The 19,240-nt window shown below is 38.3% G+C and overlaps 2 protein-coding genes across 5 annotated transcripts in view; one reads left to right on the forward strand and one right to left on the reverse strand.

Annotated features, from left to right (window-relative positions):
- psmd1 (proteasome 26S subunit, non-ATPase 1) overlaps positions 1-17,127 on the reverse strand; it is a 40,647-nt gene extending 23,520 nt beyond the window's left edge. For both annotated transcript variants that reach the window (XM_034882472.1, XM_034882473.1), the window contains exons 1-16: positions 16,912-17,127; positions 15,984-16,027; positions 15,319-15,392; positions 14,811-14,980; positions 14,117-14,325; positions 13,711-13,854; positions 12,870-13,096; positions 12,301-12,361; positions 12,044-12,172; positions 11,828-11,916; positions 11,632-11,710; positions 11,359-11,532; positions 11,074-11,185; positions 10,514-10,710; positions 9,943-10,038; positions 9,328-9,392 (exon numbers count right to left, since the gene is read on the reverse strand). In XM_034882472.1, coding sequence (XP_034738363.1) covers positions 9,328-9,392; positions 9,943-10,038; positions 10,514-10,710; positions 11,074-11,185; positions 11,359-11,532; positions 11,632-11,710; positions 11,828-11,916; positions 12,044-12,172; positions 12,301-12,361; positions 12,870-13,096; positions 13,711-13,854; positions 14,117-14,325; positions 14,811-14,980; positions 15,319-15,392; positions 15,984-16,027; positions 16,912-16,930 — 1,889 coding nt within the window. In that variant the 5' untranslated portion in view covers positions 16,931-17,127. The remainder of the gene's footprint in view (positions 1-9,327; positions 9,393-9,942; positions 10,039-10,513; positions 10,711-11,073; positions 11,186-11,358; positions 11,533-11,631; positions 11,711-11,827; positions 11,917-12,043; positions 12,173-12,300; positions 12,362-12,869; positions 13,097-13,710; positions 13,855-14,116; positions 14,326-14,810; positions 14,981-15,318; positions 15,393-15,983; positions 16,028-16,911) is intronic.
- On the forward strand, positions 903-7,366 carry htr2b (5-hydroxytryptamine (serotonin) receptor 2B, G protein-coupled). Of its 3 annotated transcripts, none has more exons than XM_034882483.1 (4): positions 903-1,393; positions 1,897-2,480; positions 5,436-5,636; positions 5,925-7,366. In XM_034882483.1, the coding sequence occupies exons 2-4, from the start codon at positions 2,219-2,221 to the stop codon at positions 6,878-6,880; spliced, it is 1,419 nt and encodes a 472-aa protein (XP_034738374.1). In that variant the 5' UTR covers positions 903-1,393; positions 1,897-2,218; the 3' UTR covers positions 6,881-7,366. The 3 variants fall into 3 exon arrangements, with proteins under 3 accessions (XP_034738374.1, XP_034738376.1, XP_034738375.1); XM_034882485.1 differs by having other exon boundaries at positions 2,075-2,480; XM_034882484.1 differs by lacking the exon at positions 903-1,393 and having other exon boundaries at positions 1,444-2,480.
- Positions 17,128-19,240: the final 2,113 nt, after the last annotated feature.

Consider the following 19,240-nt stretch of genomic DNA (forward strand, 5'->3'; position numbering starts at 1 on the left):
GTTACTAGCATGGGGTACCTAATAAAGTGGCCGGTGAGTGTATATATATATATATATATATATATATATATATATAAATATTCTAGGCAACAGGTAATTTTCTCATAAGTAACCCATACACTGAAATCAGCAAAACAAGCAGGAATCCAGCTTAGCTCACCAAATAATACATTTTGCCACATGAAATGTGATTGTGGCAGTTATTAATTCACTTGCATTGTCAGAGAGCAGATCTCATTAGCTTGCTTCCTGTCTGTTACAACCACTCACCCAAATACGTTTTGAATGCACCTGGACAATGTTGTATTAAAAAAGCAAAGAGGCTGCATGGCTTTTATAGTCAACAATTACGCAGTTTGCACACCTATAGTTTGGTAGACTCAGTGCAATTTGGGGGTAAAGTTGCAACATTGTTTAGTTGGCTTTCACACTGCACTTTGAAAAACACACCAAACACTGTAAACACAACTCAGGCGATCAACAGTTGTTTGTTTATTGGACAAAATATCTGAAACTCGCAGACACTTCTGGTCTCAGAAATAATGGCGCAACGCCAAATTTATAACGTCTTTGGATTTCTGGTTCAGCTTTATAATAATCATAAAAATAATCATCTACAAGATAATCCTCTACAATCAAATAGGATAGGTATTTAAATGACTTCCCCAGCATAAAAATGGTGGATGGAACAAAAAAAAGCTATTGAGTACCAGTACAATTTAAAGACCTTTTCAACAGGGCTTCTCTCCATACACCACTACTAAATCCCCCACCACTGCTTACTTCAAATGGAGGAGAGAACAGAGAGTGACAAATATAAACAGTGGGATGGCTGTGTTGAGGGAAATTACCTCCCAGAACCACTGGCATACTGCCAGCAAGAAGACATTCATCTGTTTTGTACAGAGTCGGACTCACGGGCAAGACGGATTGGAGGGAGGGAAAAGAGTGAGAGAGCGGACAAGACGGGAGAGAGTGCGGGCTGATCACAGGCTGCTAACAAGAGAAAGCGAGTTGGAGAGAGGCAGAGGAGCCAAAACATCTGAAAGTTTTAAACCTGTGAACGCGGTTGGTGATGCGAAGCAAGACTGGGGGTTCCTCCAACATGTGGAAGCAAAACAAATTCCACATCATGGACTGATTCAGACAGAGACAGATTTAGGTTTTACCGCTGGGGGAGGGCATTCTGTCGTATTCTTATTTGGAGAGGATGGAAATATAAAAAGGTAGGAGACTATTATAAAAGATACAAAACTAAGGTCTGCAAAGACTGAGATGCTTCGACGTTAAACTGCACTTTTCTGTGTTTAAGCAAGTTGAAATGTAGCGGCTTGGAAAAAATTCTCTAGTTGAAACGTCAAGAAGGAAGTTAAATGTACTCCTTCAGGAGCAGGTAAGAAATTTTGGCAAAAATCACGATAATGCTAATTGATCAAGTGTATTCCATTTCACATCCAGTTGTGTGTACAGATGTATTAAGTACAGAGTGAGACAAGCAGTGTTTTACATCTAAAGCCTTACAGACAAGCATTTTTTAAATAAATATGTTTAATCTCTCTCCTTTGTCCCAATTTAAAATTCTAAATGTCAAATTGTAATGTTATGCAAGACCATTTAAACCTTTTATAAATGATTTTATAGTTAAAGTAAACTACAGATTAACAGACAGAAAAAAAACTGCAGAGTGTATTCTTTAATTTTCCAACTTGTCTCCACATCATGGAAAAACATCCAGTGTGGTGACCCTTACGGTTTTCACATTGTGGCAAAGACCCTCCTCATCTGTTGCCATACGCTCTCTTTTTTTATTATACCATCATTGAGACAAATAAAAGCAAGCAGGTAACAAGGTATTGTCGCTTTAACAGACCCGTTTGTTCTTTTAAATGGACGCAGTGGATGACAAGAGTTTCAACTGCCTGGGAAAGTGAGGACCCCTGAGAATCTCCTTGCGGAAGTACCAACCGTGTTTGGATTATTGCCAGCCGTGGAGTTTGTATTGTGGACCTGTTTTTTTTTGTCCCCTCCAAGCAGTGGATTCTCAACTGATTTTGAGTTACTCTTGTTTGTACAGTGCACAAGGCATGAAGCATCCTGTGCATTGACCCTGAGCTTTCCTGAGCCTGTGGGACGCAGTGACCATGCTGACCGAGTGTCCAACACCAGAAAGATCAGAGCCCCGACCCACATTAAGGCCAGCTGTAACCTCTGCAGCACCATGTCTCAAGCAGTTGTGGCACCACTCGAGGCTAACAACTCACAGCCAGGAGCAGTACCTGAGGCCCAGCTGAAATGGGCTGCTCTGCTCATTGTTATGGTCATCATCCCCACTATTGGAGGAAACATCCTGGTCATTCTTGCGGTGTCCCTTGAAAGAAAGCTGCAGAACGCCACCAACTACTTTCTGATGTCGCTTGCTGTGGCTGATCTGTTGGTGGGACTCCTAGTAATGCCCATTGCCCTCGTCACTGTTCTCTACAGTAAGTTTAGCATGGGGCCTTGTGTTTGAAAACCTTCTTAACTTTAAAACAAAAATGTACAATACAAAAGCAATGAATTCCTGATTTTATCAGGAGAAACATCATGTCCTTGCTCAATGCCAAAAAAAACATTCTTTAATCTTTATGATAAATTACATGACCCTAAATAACCTGTAAAACTAAGCATAGCGTTACTAAAAAAAAGTTAATGTTAAGGTGAGTGTAGATGTGGTGTGGGGGCATAACCAGCTTCAAAAATCTCACGAGGAAAGTCTTCCATTTCACTGGAAAAATGTTGACCTTTCTTAACCTTAATAATCTACAAAGAAAAACAGGCCAGCATACTTATGCGTGGCAAATGAGGATGAATATTTTGTTGTGAGAAAGACTAGATAAAGTCTTGACCATCCCTAAACAAATTATTCTAGATGAAACAAAAGAGATAGTGGACAATAAACATGCTACTTCCTTTGGCAGTGCTATGGTAGCAGTTGCACAGCTTAGACTGAACTACTGGTCTGAGGGATCATTTCCCACAGAAACATATCTGAAACAGACACTTTCCATTTTAATTCCAGTGAGAGTACTGTGTAAATTTAGTGTCATAGGAACCAAATGTGACTTCTATTCTCTGTTTTAATACAACAGCAAAATAAACAGTTATGGCTAAGCTATTATGCCCCCATGAATTTAACTGGAGTATAATGAGCAAGATCATAATTAAGTCTCTCACACAAAAGAGTGGAGTATAGTGTGTGTAGTCTTGCCTGTCTCAAAAATCATTTGGGACTTGAGCAGCATTTCAGTGCAACACATCCAGTTCTCCTGCGGAACTGATCACAGGTGCTGCTTTAATATTGTCCCAATACAAATGCTACTTGAGTAAGGAACATGAAATTACTTTACTATTGATTTGAAAGTGATTGTATTCTTAATTATCATTTAAGGAGGCCCCCCTAAATGATTTGAGTTGCCAGCTGAGAAGACGCCAAGCAAACATACATTTTGTTATTTGAATCTATGCACTTTTTAGCTGAGTCAGTGTAAACACAGCAATGCAGGAACAACAGCGTAGCACAATGTAAAAAGAAGGGTAATGTTTATAGTAAGTAGCACAATGCCTCAAGACATGGCAACTTGTGACCTCACAGTCACAGAGTAGAAGACCGGTTATACTGGAAATACCGTTTCCAGCAGAAGATCAGGGCTCTACAGTGTGGGCTGCACAAGGCTGGCAAAGCAATAGGCTTAAATAAATGATGAAGATAACTGTAAAGCCACAAACCATTCAATATTTGTGAGAGGGAATACAAAGTCAAGACCGAGAATGTGACTGGATTATACTTACACCTGTGAGGACTGTCAGTCATTTTCTACATCTGCTGGGCAGATGAAAAAGCATTTAGGTAATACTACATGGACGAGAGCTGCCTTTTAAAATGTGAGCTGTCTGTACAGACACGGCTATAAAACTAAAATATAGCATGCATGACAAACAAATGTGAAGAAGATTTTGAAAAGGCCAAATTATTTTGTGGTTTTATTGGTGTTGCACCTGCAAGTCACTGTGAACTGAGTCAAAGTTTTCATCACTCAACTAGACCTTTTCTCTAACTCTCCATTGCCTTTTCAATTCTAAAGAGCTGTGGGTCAGAGCTTTTTGTACTGTGCTATATGCTTATATGGCAATGGACACACAAGCCACAAAAAATACAAAAGAAAAACAATACTATAAAAAGGAATAAAAAAGTGTGAATGCCATAGCATCCGCTTTTATTTCTGCTAAGGCTAAGAGACAGCAAATATACATATGGTTTATTTTATAACTTGAACCCATGGCTTATAAAAAGCCTACACCATCTTAAGCAATAGGGTTAATTCCTTTGCCAGGTACTGACCACAGCTTTGTGTAACCAGAAACTCCAGGACATACATTAACCTCCAAAAAACTATTTATATCGGTTGGCATTTGAACAAGGACATTTTCAAAAGCAAACTCTAAAAACATCAATAGAAAAGCATTGCTGTTTTTCATTCTTTACTGTATGTACATAAAATGTAAACACAAATCTTAGTGTTGGCCGTTTCTTTTCTACAGCAATCACAAGGCTTTTAAAAGAGCTATGGATAAAAGGTTTTAGTAAAATTATTCTATTAACAGAAGACTATGAAAGTAATCCAAACTAAGTTGCTTTAATGCTGAAGAAGCAAAATTTGCATGCGAACAGGCAATTGCAGAGGGCTCGCCACATTTTACTCTGTTTCTTAATTCAATTAAACAATAAAAAAATGTTCCCTTGTACAGCTACTTGGACCTTGCAAGCTCATGGTTTATTGATTTTGGCATGGGCCTAACACTTCAGACGTACACGTACAGGGGATCTACTGTGAGAACGAGTGAAGCATTTGTTAATGAATAAGACTTCCAAATGAAACCTAGTTAAAACTAGGACTCAAAAATGCCGCCAAGTGTGTGTATTAAGTGCTGCAAGGAGAAGAAGCATATTAAGAGAAAATTATGTAAAGGAATAACAGGACAAAGCCAGATTAATATCTTGCCAATTTTATGCCTGGGAATAAAAATAAACACTACTGTTGAGTATGGTCTTCGGCACATCTACATAAAGAGCTTTTAGCTCCATAAACAGTCAGTGAACCCGCCTTTTTCCAGTAAAGTCTTTCCTCACAGAGATAAACAAACACCAATCTTTTGCATGACTACTCCTTCTAATTCCTTGCCATTGTGGTACATCTCCCATAACTGGTGGTACGCAAGATCAAATTCTTTTTGGAATGAAAATTAGTTACACTACACAAGTACATCTCAGGCAGTTATTGATTTTAGAGACACTAACACAGATAAGTAATGTAGTAAGTAAAAATAAAAATAACAACAACAGCCGTGCAATGGCTTATTGCCTTACTGAACTAATTTCCTTCTCATCTTCTCTCTAGACTCAGGCTGGCCTCTTCCGGAGCCCCTCTGCCCCATTTGGCTGTTCCTCGATGTGCTGTTTTCTACTGCATCCATCATGCACCTATGCGCCATTTCACTGGATCGCTACATTGCCATAAAGAAGCCAATCCAACACAGCCAGTACAAATCCAGAGCCAAAGCGATGGTGAAGATTGGACTGGTGTGGCTAATATCCATTTGTAAGCATATCAATTCAAATTTCCTGAACTCCTTATCCAACTCTACAGTAGGTTTTACATTGCTTAGTTCTGTCTCAGATTCAGAACATGCCTGTAACACATTCCTTTAAAAAGTAGTCTTACAATTTCTACTACTACTATAATGGACATGAAATAAAACACAGAAATGTCTTTCCCTGCGATGATAAAGAAACACTACTGTAGTAACCAAAGTAACTCATCAATATTACAAAGAAACTAGATAATTGCCAGTGGTTGCCAATACTTCCTGTTCTTGTCATTTTCCAGGTATCGCAATACCTATTCCAATTAAGGGGCTTAAGAACTACCATCTTCCCAACAACATCACCTTCAACAGCAATCACACATGCATGCTGAAAACAGACACCTTCCGGGAGTTTATCATGTTTGGCTCCTTGGCGGCATTCTTCATCCCTCTGACCATCATGATGGTCATCTACCTACTTACTGTCCAGGTGTTGAGGAAAAAGGTTTATTTGCTCAGGTCAAAGGTGACTCAGCGTTTTAGCTACCCGACAGTCTCAACAGTTTTTCAAAGAGAAACGGCGGCGACTCCACCTCAAACTGATCAACTTAACATGCTGGAAAGCACACTTCCAAGGATGCAAGAAAAAACATATGTAGACACAACAAACACTCCTACAGAAGATGAAATGTCCTTTCGGAGAATGTCAACTATGGGCAAGAAGTCAATGCAGACTCTTAGCAATGAGCAGCGCGCCTCAAAGGTGCTAGGCATCGTCTTCCTCCTGTTTGTAGTAATGTGGTGCCCTTTCTTCATTACCAATATCACCTCTGTGCTATGCACAAGCTGTGATGTTCATGTAATCGCCCGCCTGATGGAGATTTTTGTTTGGGTGGGTTATGTGTCATCAGGCATCAACCCGTTGGTCTACACCCTATTCAACCAAACTTTCAGGCAAGCGTTCACGCGTTACATGACCTGCAATTACGAAACCTCTGCTAGTCATGGGCCGGGAAGGCACCCAAGGGCATCAAATGCAGATCGGACCCTTACACGGATTTCATTCAGATCTTCCATGGCAGAAAACTCTAAACTATTCATGAAGCGGGGCATGAAGAATGGCATTGGAGCAGTTGGCTACCAAAGTCCACTGAGGTGCCGACAAGCACCTGTACGGTCGTCTGGTGGTGTGTTAGATACAATGCTTCTGACTGAAAATGAAGCTGGTAAGCAGGCGGAACATGTTAGCTGTGTATAGAGAGACCAGACAATTGAATCAAATTAAAAAAGGTAGCACTTGAAATGGATCAAAATAATGGTGCAAACCTTTTAATCTCTTTAAAGACAAAGGCTAAGCTCAAAACAAATATTCAAAATGCATAATTCTGAATCGGCTATTACTCTCAATTTGATTGCCAAATAATTTAACGCTAGTGTACTGTACTGTACACTTCACAACAACAAAATGTAACTTGTTGCTGTCTGGTTTGTTTACATGAGTAATTTCTTTTTTTTTTTAAACAAAAAGCAAAATAAGGCAATGTTTTCAATTATGATCATTTTAGAAACACAAATTTCATCTATAAGGCAAACTATTACATGTGAATATATAATATTTCTCACTGGGTCTTTACGAAAGGCCATATTAATAATGTGAAGTCAGTTCAAAGTGTACCAGAAGAAAGTTTGAGTTTTCAAACGTTATAAAACCTTGAGATGACCTGTAACAGGTCGACTAAAAAAACAAAAGCGGATGTCCTCTATGAAAGGTCTAAAGTCGACAAAGTTCAGGCCACCAGACTAAAACGTAAGGAATGAAGACATAATGATGACCTGGAAACCCTCTGTGAATGCAGAATACAATATGTTCCTATGCTGATTCTTTTAACTTAGGCTATCTTAACATGCTGTAAACCATCTCAGACGACATGCTTATATTTTGATAAGACAAACACAACTCTACGTTTTAAATCTTTTCTGCAAAAGACGCATAAAATACATTGCACTCTTAAAATGATACTAATTGCATTTGCTGGACCTTTGAGGATCACTCCTCTTGTATGTATATTGCAGCTTGATGTTTTTATTATAGAAACCTAAATGTGTTCAATAAAAAAATAAAATATAAATGTTGCTGAATTGAAAACACTGCACTAATTCTGAGTAGATGTTCTTTTACGGTCTACACTTTTGTCATCAGCAGGTCCTTTTTTTCCTTTTCATGAAACAGCGTTGACCGAAGCGCAACAGGACAGCCAAATGAACGGTAAATTAGACTGCCTCAAAAGATCAACAAATAGCAGAATAGTAGAGTACGCTGTGTGTGGATAGTGTAAGCACTATTCTTTTTATTTTACAGTCCCTTAATGCATGACAGCTTTTTGTCACATTTTACTACAGACATCCAAACACAAAGTAGTTTTATCAGTCTAAATTAAACCTAGGTCACAAAACAAATTTAACAGTGTATGATCAATGTGGCAAGAAAATGTGATCTGGATAAGGTTCCTGAGCTTGTAGGAGTTTGGAATGCGCCAGGGTTTTATTACTGCCTAGACCAACGCGGTCTAATTGTTAACAAACAACTGCTGATTTTGTAAAATTAGTAAAGACTTAGGATATTTGAACTTAAATGCATCTTCTTGTGTGCTAGTGTACATGTTGGGGGAGTGAAGGGAGTAATTCTTGAACCATTACAAAGTTAGAGAACAGGAGGCCAACTGAATTGTTCTGGTATAGCAGTTTTTCTAAACACTGAAGATTTACAAAGTTTATTTATTATTTTAAATGTAAACTGGGAGGTCTGTGCACTGGCTAGGCACTCTGTTTTACACTGCTCTGGTCTCTAATGGGTAAATTCAGTTGGTCTGAGAGTGATGAATCCCTATAAATAGCTAGGGAAGAACATGTGGGAGTGACAGTAACAAGTATGTCCACCTTCCTCTGATACAGGAACACCTTCAATGAAGACCAGGAAGTAATTTTAAATTCCAGACAACAGTGCTTCTAAATTCTCTTATCACACCTTATAAAAAGGTGTTCGTCCAATTTAATCTCGTCATCATTAGCAAATTAAAAAGGCAGGTGACCAGGGCAACAAAAGCAAGAATAAAAAAAGAAAAGAAAATGCTTCATTTTTTTTTTTTTCAAACAACCCCAGGGGATGGCAATGGTTCACACAAAAAACAGTGTTGTGTCAACAATGTACATATGTGCGTGTATTATCACCATTTATTTTAAACATGCCAATGGTTTTCTAGTCATGGTCAAATAAGGAAAAAGTAGTTAGTTATGTACGGAAAGCAGGAAACAGTCAAATATTTCAGTCTCATATTTGCAATAAACAAATCAGACAAAAGTAGAAAATGTGTAAATAATGTGAAATGGAGTTTATTTCAGAGGTAAATGTCTAATAAGGCGAAGGCTGGCTATGGTTCATATTTGATGCTGCTGGTGTCAGTTCACCTGAGCCTTTGCAGCACGTCCCAAAACACTAGAAAGCACATATAGACTAATATAGAAATATTTTTTTCTACAGCTGTTTTTTATTTCTATTGATCAAAATGAGCCAAACTACGATGTTTAATTTTGTTAAAGCAGTGTACTGGAATTTTGAATTTGTGTCTCCAAAGAGAAAGGCCTCTGGTGCATCTGAGGAACCTAAACAGGGTGATCAGAGCTCAAGAATTTCAGTTTGGTCCTTACCTGAACAGGATGAAGCCAATGGATTCAACAGCAGCCCTTCTCACGTCATCATTCACGTCACTCACCTTAATTAAGATAAGCAAAGCAGTCAAATAACCAAAGCGTATTCTAAGACTCATCAAATCCTACAATAAACTTTAATGATATGGCTCACAGTGTGATGAATATGACCCATTTTTGCACCATATAATAGAAGTAGCTTGGATAAGGTGCCACCTACAGGACAAACCAGGTGTTTACACCCCTGAAGTATGTTGCATTTGCCCAATGAATTAGCATATCCACTAATTCAGTGTAATAAAACTGTAATGTCATAATAATAATTGTTTTTCCTTGTTAAAGGGTTGCAATGTTATCCCACAGTGAATTCAGGTACAAAAGATGTGCTATGCAAATGCTGATTGTATTGTTAAAGCATGGATGCAAAAAATTCTCTACCAATAGAACTTAGTGTGGATTTTTTAAACAATCATAACTAATTTCATAACTAATTATGTTGCCAGCCACAGTTGTGTAGCCCTGGCTGTTGGCATTGCTACACTGCCAGAATGATAAACCTGTCTTCTCCTCTGTGAAATAATGTAGTGTGAAGAAGACCACACAAAAAACACTTACAGCGACATGTAGCAGGCGTCGGATGGCCTTGTTGTTCCCAGAGCCGCAGTAGGCCATGCCCACTGTGTACATACCAGAGCGCCGCAGGATGGGGTCCTATCATAGACATTGAAGGAAAGTAGAGCTTTGAGACTGTCTGGATGCACAAAAAGGATCAACATAGTGTGAATAATTTACCACATGTAGCTCTTACAGAAAGATTCTTGGCACAAAATAAAGAACAGCAGCCTTGTGTAACATGAAATACACATGCAACCCGGGGTTGTAAGAGTACAAACAGGACTCAATACTTCACTGTAAATGCATAAAACATTTGCAAGATTTATGAAGAGCAATGAAGCTACAGAGATGTCTTACCCTCTCCACTTTACTCTCTCTGGGATAATTACGCAAGCTTTTGTTTATATATAAAAATGACAAATATATACATATATACATATGCATGGTGTTACTGTATGCATAAAGTTCACCAATGCCACAAAACAAAGTTATGCAACCTTAATTGATGTTGGAAACTAAAACCCATCTCATGGTGCATGTGATATGCTTTCTGAAGGCTTTCTAGCCTTACCTTGTCTCTGCAGAGACTTTCAATGAGAGCATCAGCCTCCTCCATGCGTCCATACATGACCATGGCAATTCCCACTGCCAGACCACGCAAGATCTTCTCGTGCTGCGTCTCTTGAGCATAGCCTACCATGTCCTCGATGGCCTGAGCCGACTTGGAGCCCAGCATGACCAGACCAAGAGCCAGGCCCGCAGCTTCACCTGAGGGGTTATATGATATTCTCAGCATGACTTGTTGGTTTTCCTTTCAAAATCAAAGGAGGTTTAATAGTGTACAGTAGTGCATATCTCAAACATTGGTATTATTCATACCATAAAAGACAGTTTGTTTCTATAAACCGTATTTGTATAATTCGTTATGCTTTGTTTTCTGTTCAACCCAAATCAAAATGTCACTGAAAATGATAAGATTAAATAAGGTCAAACAGCAAGTAAAAATACTACGAATAGATATTATTTGTCTTTTTGGTTAAAAGCTCATGTTTAGTAAGCAAAGCGCTGAGGACCACAAACTGGTTCGCCACCCTGTAATCTAGAAATTGACTTTCCCAAAAGCCTACACACCAGTGACAGCATCATCTTGGTACAAGTTGGACTTGAGGAGGTCGTAAACATCCTGTCTGGCTGTTCCCAACGCAGCCAAGCCAAGGCCAAGGGCGCCACCATGACGGACAATCTGTGAAACAGAAGGTAGACCATGAAAAACGGGACACTGAAAAATAAATTAAGTGGAAATAAGTAATGACTTAGTTAATTCCCTGTTATATGCAATCATTTTGCAAGTCACATTCTAGTATATAAATAACAAAACAAAAACAGCATTCAAAATAAACGTGAAAAAAAACTCACATCATTACTGGCGTTCTTGAGCTGACCAAGCAGGTAGTCTATGATGTCTCCACCATGGTTGGCATGAATGAGTCCAAGAGCGTACAAGCCTCCTCCCTCCTGGTAGGCCGAGCCAGGGGACGTGTCTTTGGGTAAGTATGTGGCCATTAACTGAAGAGCCTCCTTTTCATGACCCTGAAAAACACAGCATGGTATGGTCAAAATTATATCAAGAAAAAAATTCATTAAGTTTCTTATTTGCTTTATATTATCATCATAGTGACATAACCGTACTTTGTGGATGACACCCAGACTCGCTGTGGCTGTGAACTTTGCCCAGTTGGTGGCTCTTGCAAGCCATTCCAAGTTTTCTCTACAAGTTCAAAACAAAAACATTGGTTACTTGGAGTGACTATGTTTCTCTACGTCTCGGTGCAATCACTGATATATATCACTGATATATTTGTTTTTGTTCTGCTAGGAGAATTACCTGAGGAACTGGTCACTTGTGGTTCCTGTGTGCATGAAAGAGTTGGCTATTACTGTGGCTGTGTGGCACACCGAATTTCGGACTGCATCCTGAAGTTAAGGAGGGAAAAATAAGTAACAGCTCAAGAGGAAGCTTTTGCAGCACATTATTTGCATAATCTGCAGTTTAGGCATTTGTGTACTCTAAGCCATTCATCTTGTTGCTAGCCCACATTACCTTTGTGTTTTTGAGGATCATTAGATCTGTGTTGTTATTTCGGATTAGGAACTGCAAGTGCAGCTCAATGGCCATCTCACCGCTAAGGATTTTAATCATCTTGGCATTCTGGTCTTTGGGCTCATCTTTCTACAAAAACACAGTGAAGCAATAGGATGAGACAAATCTATCAAATCAAAATTGGTCTATTTAGACACAGAAAAATTACTAGGACCTGGTATGAGGAAAAAAAAGTGCTACAGTACAAAAGAGCATACCATTTCTACCGGCTTTCCAGCAGGGGAGCTACCCGGCTTGTCATCTGTCTCCATTGCATCACTGTAACAAAAACAACTTTTCATCTATGTTGAATCGTTTCATCACAATTAACTCAACTTAAATGAGCCAATGTACAGTTTTAGTTAGTTGTCCCATGTCTCCCGTATATTTAATGTATGATGTGCAATAAGATGTGCATGTATGTTAAGTTCTTTAGTTATTTCAATGTATTATCAGTAGGTACAAGCAATAGTATAAAACCGATACACACCAAAAACATAGCTTGTAGGCCTAAATATTCTGAATCTTGGAATCTGAACTTGTTTACTGAACCCTCCTAATGGTGAGTTCAATGTTCTGCGAACTGCCTGACTTACAGACATAGAAAAACGTTGATGTTTTTTTAACTTTCCTAGTAAATCATAGTCGCAAAGTTTAAACAAAGACTTTCTGAAGTATAAATAAAATCCATTAGCACAGAAAAAACCCTACGCCTTTGTGAATATGAGCCAAGACACAGTGCTTCAACCTAGGTATTAGTTTGTACATATTTTCTTCTCCTGCCCACCTGTCTTTGTCTGGTGTGGGCACAGTGCCTGTATTTGTAGAGCCAGGGACAGCAGGGATAGGTGTTCCAACAGTGTGCAAGTTCTGTATAACAGAGGAGAGGAACTGCTGGCTGGCACTCTCATATAGGTCAAAGCAAATCTGATAGGCCATCAGCAGGTTATCCTCTTTCACTAGCTTCTCCAGGATGTCACTCACAGCCTGTGGGTCATCCAGGAATATCAGGCACTAGAGAAGAGAAAAAAAATTATGGATTTTTAAATTTTTGGAAAATCTATTTTTGTGAAAATAGAGAAATGCATATGATCAGTATAGCATGGCTTCCAACTGTAAGGTAGTCGATGGAGCACATCAATAGCCATCAGTATGACTCAGGCAGTTATTTTATTAGAAGTGATTGCAGGACTCTTTTATTAGACTGAATTAGTTACTAGTTAGTATTACTAGGCAAACCTAATAAGTGTTGTATAAAAAGGTACATATATTATTGCAGCATCAGTAGAATATAATACCCAAACCGACATCAAGCACTACAAGCAATCAAATAATTAACTAAGTACAATGTATAAAAGAATATGTTAAAATGTCCAGGCAACAGATTAAGGCTGAATGACTATTGATAATTACCAATTTCATAACACAAGTAAAAGGTGTCCAAAAAAGAATCCTTCCAAATTAGGGTTTTGGTTGGAGTTCATGTAAACCCAGTCCATCAAAATTCATATACCTACTCAACAAAACTTATAAGAACCGAACACTCTCAAGTAGGAATTATATATATCACACTGAGGAGTTGTTGAGATGAGATGAAGCATAATGTGCTATGAACATCTGATTGTTACCTGACAGACATTGATGAAATCTGGCTTGTCCAAGTTCATGTAGAGCTTGACCAGCACCCGCAGCACCTCGTTGCGAAATTTCTTGTTCTGCATCAGGGACATGCACACTTTCAGGCTGTAGGCAAGGAGACCACTCACATCAGTCTGCATGAGAGGAGAAAGAAATTTACATGCATCAAGACAAGGAAAAAAAGTGATGTAGTGTAAAATCAGTCAATGTCCCCAAGCCAAACATTTACTTCTTATTTAAATAAAGTGATTATCGTAATCTCTGTTTTGAGGCATTGTCCTGCAAGGTATGATAGACAATTGTACAAGACTTAGTGCTATTCTGCTGAGTAGTGAAGCTAGCTGCAGATATTCAAATCTAATCTTAAGTCAACTTTGAATGACAATAGTGGCTGACCGATTCTAAGATGGTTTTCTCAAACATGTCAAGTCGCCTCGTCTCCAGAGCGATTCCAATGGCCTGCTTGTACTTGTGATCATCTAGGCATCGCAGGAACATCTTGTTGACAATGCCCTCAAGGCGGGGGTCAATGATTTTCTTCTCCTCATCCTCTGGCAGTTCGGCATTCTCCACCCGCAGCTTGGTGTAGTGGTCAATGCATTTGGCTAGCAGCAAACAAGAAAAGGATGAAAAGAGTGGGTTTAGACATAGAACAATCCAAGCGTACCAAAATGTGTCATAAATGCGTGAACAATTGTTCACTCCTCTAGAGGAAGAATTTCCTGTGTTCTGGTCTAGTGCATATTTCTTGGTTCTCTATGGTTAAACCAGCTTATTTCATTTAAATAATCAGACATTGTTTTGCGAGCAATGCTACTATGTCTGCTCTGTCGCAGTCTGTCTCCTACTTTAGCGCCGGCTGGTTTGACCACATAAATACGAGTGATGGCGAGCTTGACTGCAGCTCTTTTTACCAGAAAGTCCTGGTAGTTTTGGAATCTCGGAGATAAGAAATTTGTTTTTCCGTATTTAAGTTATTTCTTTCACACTGCCAAAAATATCAGGGTCAGCAAAGTATTGAAACAGAAATGTCACATAACTAAAGAGGCAGGTAAGTCAGGTAAATGAGGTCAAATGCTTTAGTTCTCACCAATGATGGTTTCCACATATTCCGAGTCATCTGTGACATTGAAGAGATCTCCAGCACCGAGAGCATAGTTCAGAGACTCCTCAAAGGCTCCGAGGTGGTAGAAAACCTTAGAGGCCACCAGGGCAGCAAATGCTCTGCTCCGAAACGTTTCATCCTCATAGAGGACTTCGCTGTAAGCAGACAACAGATGGTTACATAAAACAGAAAATTTGACCTGCAAGATATCTTTTTGTTTAACTATTTAATGTAAATTAGCACATTCAGGTGATCTTTATTTGTCTCACAAAGCAGTTTCTAAGCAGAAAACTCAAAAACTAGGAGTATCTGCTCAAAACACCTCCTACTCAATCATCCACACTGGAAGAATGTTCACTATAATGCTTGTGATTATGAGGCACTTTGCACTGATCCGTTTCAACTGCATCTAGTTCATCAATAGCTGAAGTTATTGCTGCCTAATGTAAAATTATTGTTGGTTATAGTGTCCAAGCTCATCACTAGTACTTACATTTTGTCTACTGATCCTGAAATCTCCGCCCAGAAGTCATTCACAATGGCATCTAGCTTCTGCAAAGCAAACTCCTGCGAGAAAAGAGACGTTGCCGACACATGATTCCCAAACAATTTCTGTGTAAACTTTTGTCACACTGCATTTCTGTCTTTACATGAGATCCAGCTTAGTTTACTCAATAGCTTCCATAGTTTGGGCCAATAAGGGAAACCGTGTTAAAAGTGTGGTCAGTATCGAGCTTCAACTTTGGTATTATCATTAGGTTAGCACTTCACAAAGCTGACTACAACCACGATAATAAAATCTGAAGCTTTTATTGAGAGGCACATAGAGATAGCCTCTAATTTATGTACATGGAGGACAGGCAGATGAATAAAACCCCTTACTTGCCATGTTATGTGCTACCTTTTCTGTACAGAGAATATCATACCACACTTCAACCCTCTAAGGAAACCTCCAGGAGCCACTCTTCAATCTGACATACAGTGGGCTACATCATCATGTGTGGTTGAGAGCTTTATTACTGGCTAATTATGAAACCAATAACAAATATGTGAAAACACACTTGCATGTATTTCTGAATGGCTTTAGACTCGTTTTAGGACAAAACACCATCTCTGAATGAGTTTGCCTTCTTCAGGTACTCTCAAACCAGTTCTTACCTTGAGCTGTGGCTCCTCCTCATCAAGGAGTGAAATAATTCCAGCTAACAGAAAGAAAGAGAAAGAAAATTGATTAAGGGGTTGCTTGATTCTTAACATACCATCTTTTTAATCCAAGTATGGATATTAAATGTTTTTACAAAATAAACCACCCGACATTTATTTTCAATGCAGTCCAGGGAATTACAAAACAATAGTATATAACTCATTACACAACATATGAGTTATATATTTTTTTGAATTTTCATCTTAACCATTCAAATATAGTATTTATCCATAATCATTTTAGTGTATTTAAAAAATTAAAAAATCCAGATGAAAATGCATTATACATTTATGCACAGCTTTCTCTGCATCACATTAAAAACATTAAAAAAACATTACAAAATAAAGACGAATTAACGTTATTCAAATACCGGGAAAACCAACCAACATCATAGTTAATGTTGCACGAGCAGAGAACAGGAAGAACAGGGTCAATTGTTAAATCTGAAGCTGTTTAGCAGTGGGGATGTATGTATGTATGTATATATATATATATATATATATATATATATATATATATATATATATATATATATATATATATATATAGGAAATATCTTCAAGATGAAAAACCAGTCCTGTATATAAACAGTGTGTTGGATGACTTGACTGCTAGCATTGACGTTAACGTTACATTTATAACTTATTACGAATTCCTTAAAAACAGCATTGTACTAGTGATTAAAATCGTCACGTATTTATAACAAAGACCGATTACAAATGGTTCTTCCCTTGGTGGATGTATTAGCTAATAACTAACGTTAACGTTAAGACGACAACTGCTATAATAACGTTAGCTGTGTGACTCAGCTAAATCAATGGCAGCTAACGTTAGCTAGCTAAGGTTGCGGCTAGCAAAATAATAACACTTTCAACGACTTACCGGCGGATGTTATCATCATTGGCTCTTTATTCCCTCCTCAGCCCCACGATCCTGGTTCGACTGTGGTGTCCCGTGCGATTTCTCAAATAGATACAGAAAAGAAAAGATTTGTAGTGTCTGGAATTAGCTAGCTATACAGTAGGAACAAACGCAGCCGCTGCTAACTACCTTCTTTTTGTCCAATGCCGCAAGTCCCCTTCTAAAGGACCTCGAGGTTAGCTGGCCTCTTTTACGCCTAATTAAAAAACACACATAAATATGTTATCCATTGTATTCTCGTAGGGCGGATCAATTCGTAGTCCCTCTAGGACATAGGATAGTATCTTATAAGTGTTCACTGCTTTTAAAATATATTATGTATATACAGTAATTAAAAGTATCCAATTTATGGACTGGCTTTTCTAAAGGTGGTCAATCGTGATTCAGTTTATTTTGCCTTTCTGTGCAGTTTGCAGTTTGTTACTGCAGGTTATTAACGCTGGCATATAGCTAAATATGATAGTACAGTGTTCATATAGGATTTTTTTAACTCGGTTGGCAACCGATTCTCCCAATATCTAATGATAATAAATGGCATAATGACACAAGATTAAACGTTTATTTACATAATCATATGAATGTACAGATCAGTAAGGTACATTAGTAGTTTCAGAAGCTTCATCCACTTCTATTGCAGATAACGTTTTTGCCAACAGCAGTTATCTAAGGCACACAATTCTATTAAATGAATGGGAAACAAATCCTAATGATGAAAAGATTATGTCTGTTGATGTTATGCTTTTGTAATGTATATTTCAGATGACACAATAACCCGTGGCCCTGTACTTGACATCTATGCTAAAGTAGTACTTTTGCTGTCGCCTAGCCATACTGCAGTTTAAACGTAATAAAATATCAGACAAATCTATGTCTAGGCCTAAAAAAGGTGTTAAATGATTTGATATAGTTCATATGAATTACTGATACTTGTTATAACAGTTACTTGAATCAGCCCCAAACATACACAGTAAATCCCTTTATGAATAACCCTTGTACTTTATATCATAGACAATGTGTAAATCAGCAAGATGACAATGTATTTAGCAACATATTGCTTTATGACAACGTCATGATGGCTCAGCAGTGGAAATATTGAAGACTATGAAAAATGACTCTGAAGCACCACAACCTTTTCTCCACAGTTAAAACATGATCGTCTGTAGAGATACGCCTGCAGCAACAGTTCATGTGTCACGGCATCAGCTGTCTCCACCATCCACATGAGGTCCAGCAGACAAGGAATTGGTTTTCAGAGGGATGCCTTCCTCTTTACTTGTGTCATCTGAAAAAACAACAATGAAAACATTGTGCCATTAAGTTTAATGAAATTAATATAATCCAGAGTGTATGTGTGCAAAGTGTTGAAACAAAGTGTCCGCCATGGTTAAATAACGCTTTTGTGAGGAGGATCTATCTGATGGCCAATGCATTCCACAAATTTTTTAGTTGTAAGGGTTTCAATTTACTTTTTTCTGCATCCATTTTCTTTGACCTGCCTTATCTCCGTCTTTTATTCAGTGATTTCCTGAATTTCATCTGTACCTTACCACTTGAAGATGGGCGGACACAGAAAAATATTTCTTAAATTTCAAAAAAAAAAAGTAAGACAGTGTTTTACCAAAATGCTAAATATTTTGTGGCAAGACTGCATTCTGGTATATTGAGGCTAAACCGGTCTCATCCCCTACTTCTTTACAAAGCACTAAATGGTTTATTTACTACTTATGACACAGTATGAATCATCCAGACCTCTCAGGTCGTCTAGGAAAGTTCTGCTTTCTGTCACTAAAGGCAGAAGTAAACATAGAGAAGCAGCGTTTGCATTTTTATGCACCACATATTTGGAACAAACTTCCAGAGAAATGCAACTCTGCTGAAACTCTGTTGTTTTTTTTTAAATCAAGGCGGAAGACTTTTCTGTTTCAAGCTGCCTTTTATCAAATCATATATTCATTTCTTACATTGCACTGTAACTTTTACTGTTGTAATCCATACTGTCTTATTCTATGTTTTCTTGTTTTTTTATTTTCTATTGTTTTAATTACTCTGTTTTTGATCGTGAAGCAGGTTGAGGTCCTATATAAAAACTGAAAGTATCAAAATGCTCAATCCACAGAAAGATGGACACAGCCTGTATTCAGAATAGGTGCTTTTAAATGAGCTGTATGGTATACTGTACTATACTATATATTTGTAGAACGTGCTGCTATACACAGCTCTTATAGTCCTTCCCCGGCTGCAAAGATGAGCAAATTCTCAGAGGGGGCAGATGCGGAAACGCTGACAAATC

The sequence above is a fragment of the Etheostoma cragini genome, chromosome 9 (genome assembly GCF_013103735.1).
Source record: "Etheostoma cragini isolate CJK2018 chromosome 9, CSU_Ecrag_1.0, whole genome shotgun sequence".
Classification (NCBI taxonomy): Eukaryota; Metazoa; Chordata; class Actinopteri; order Perciformes; family Percidae; genus Etheostoma; species Etheostoma cragini.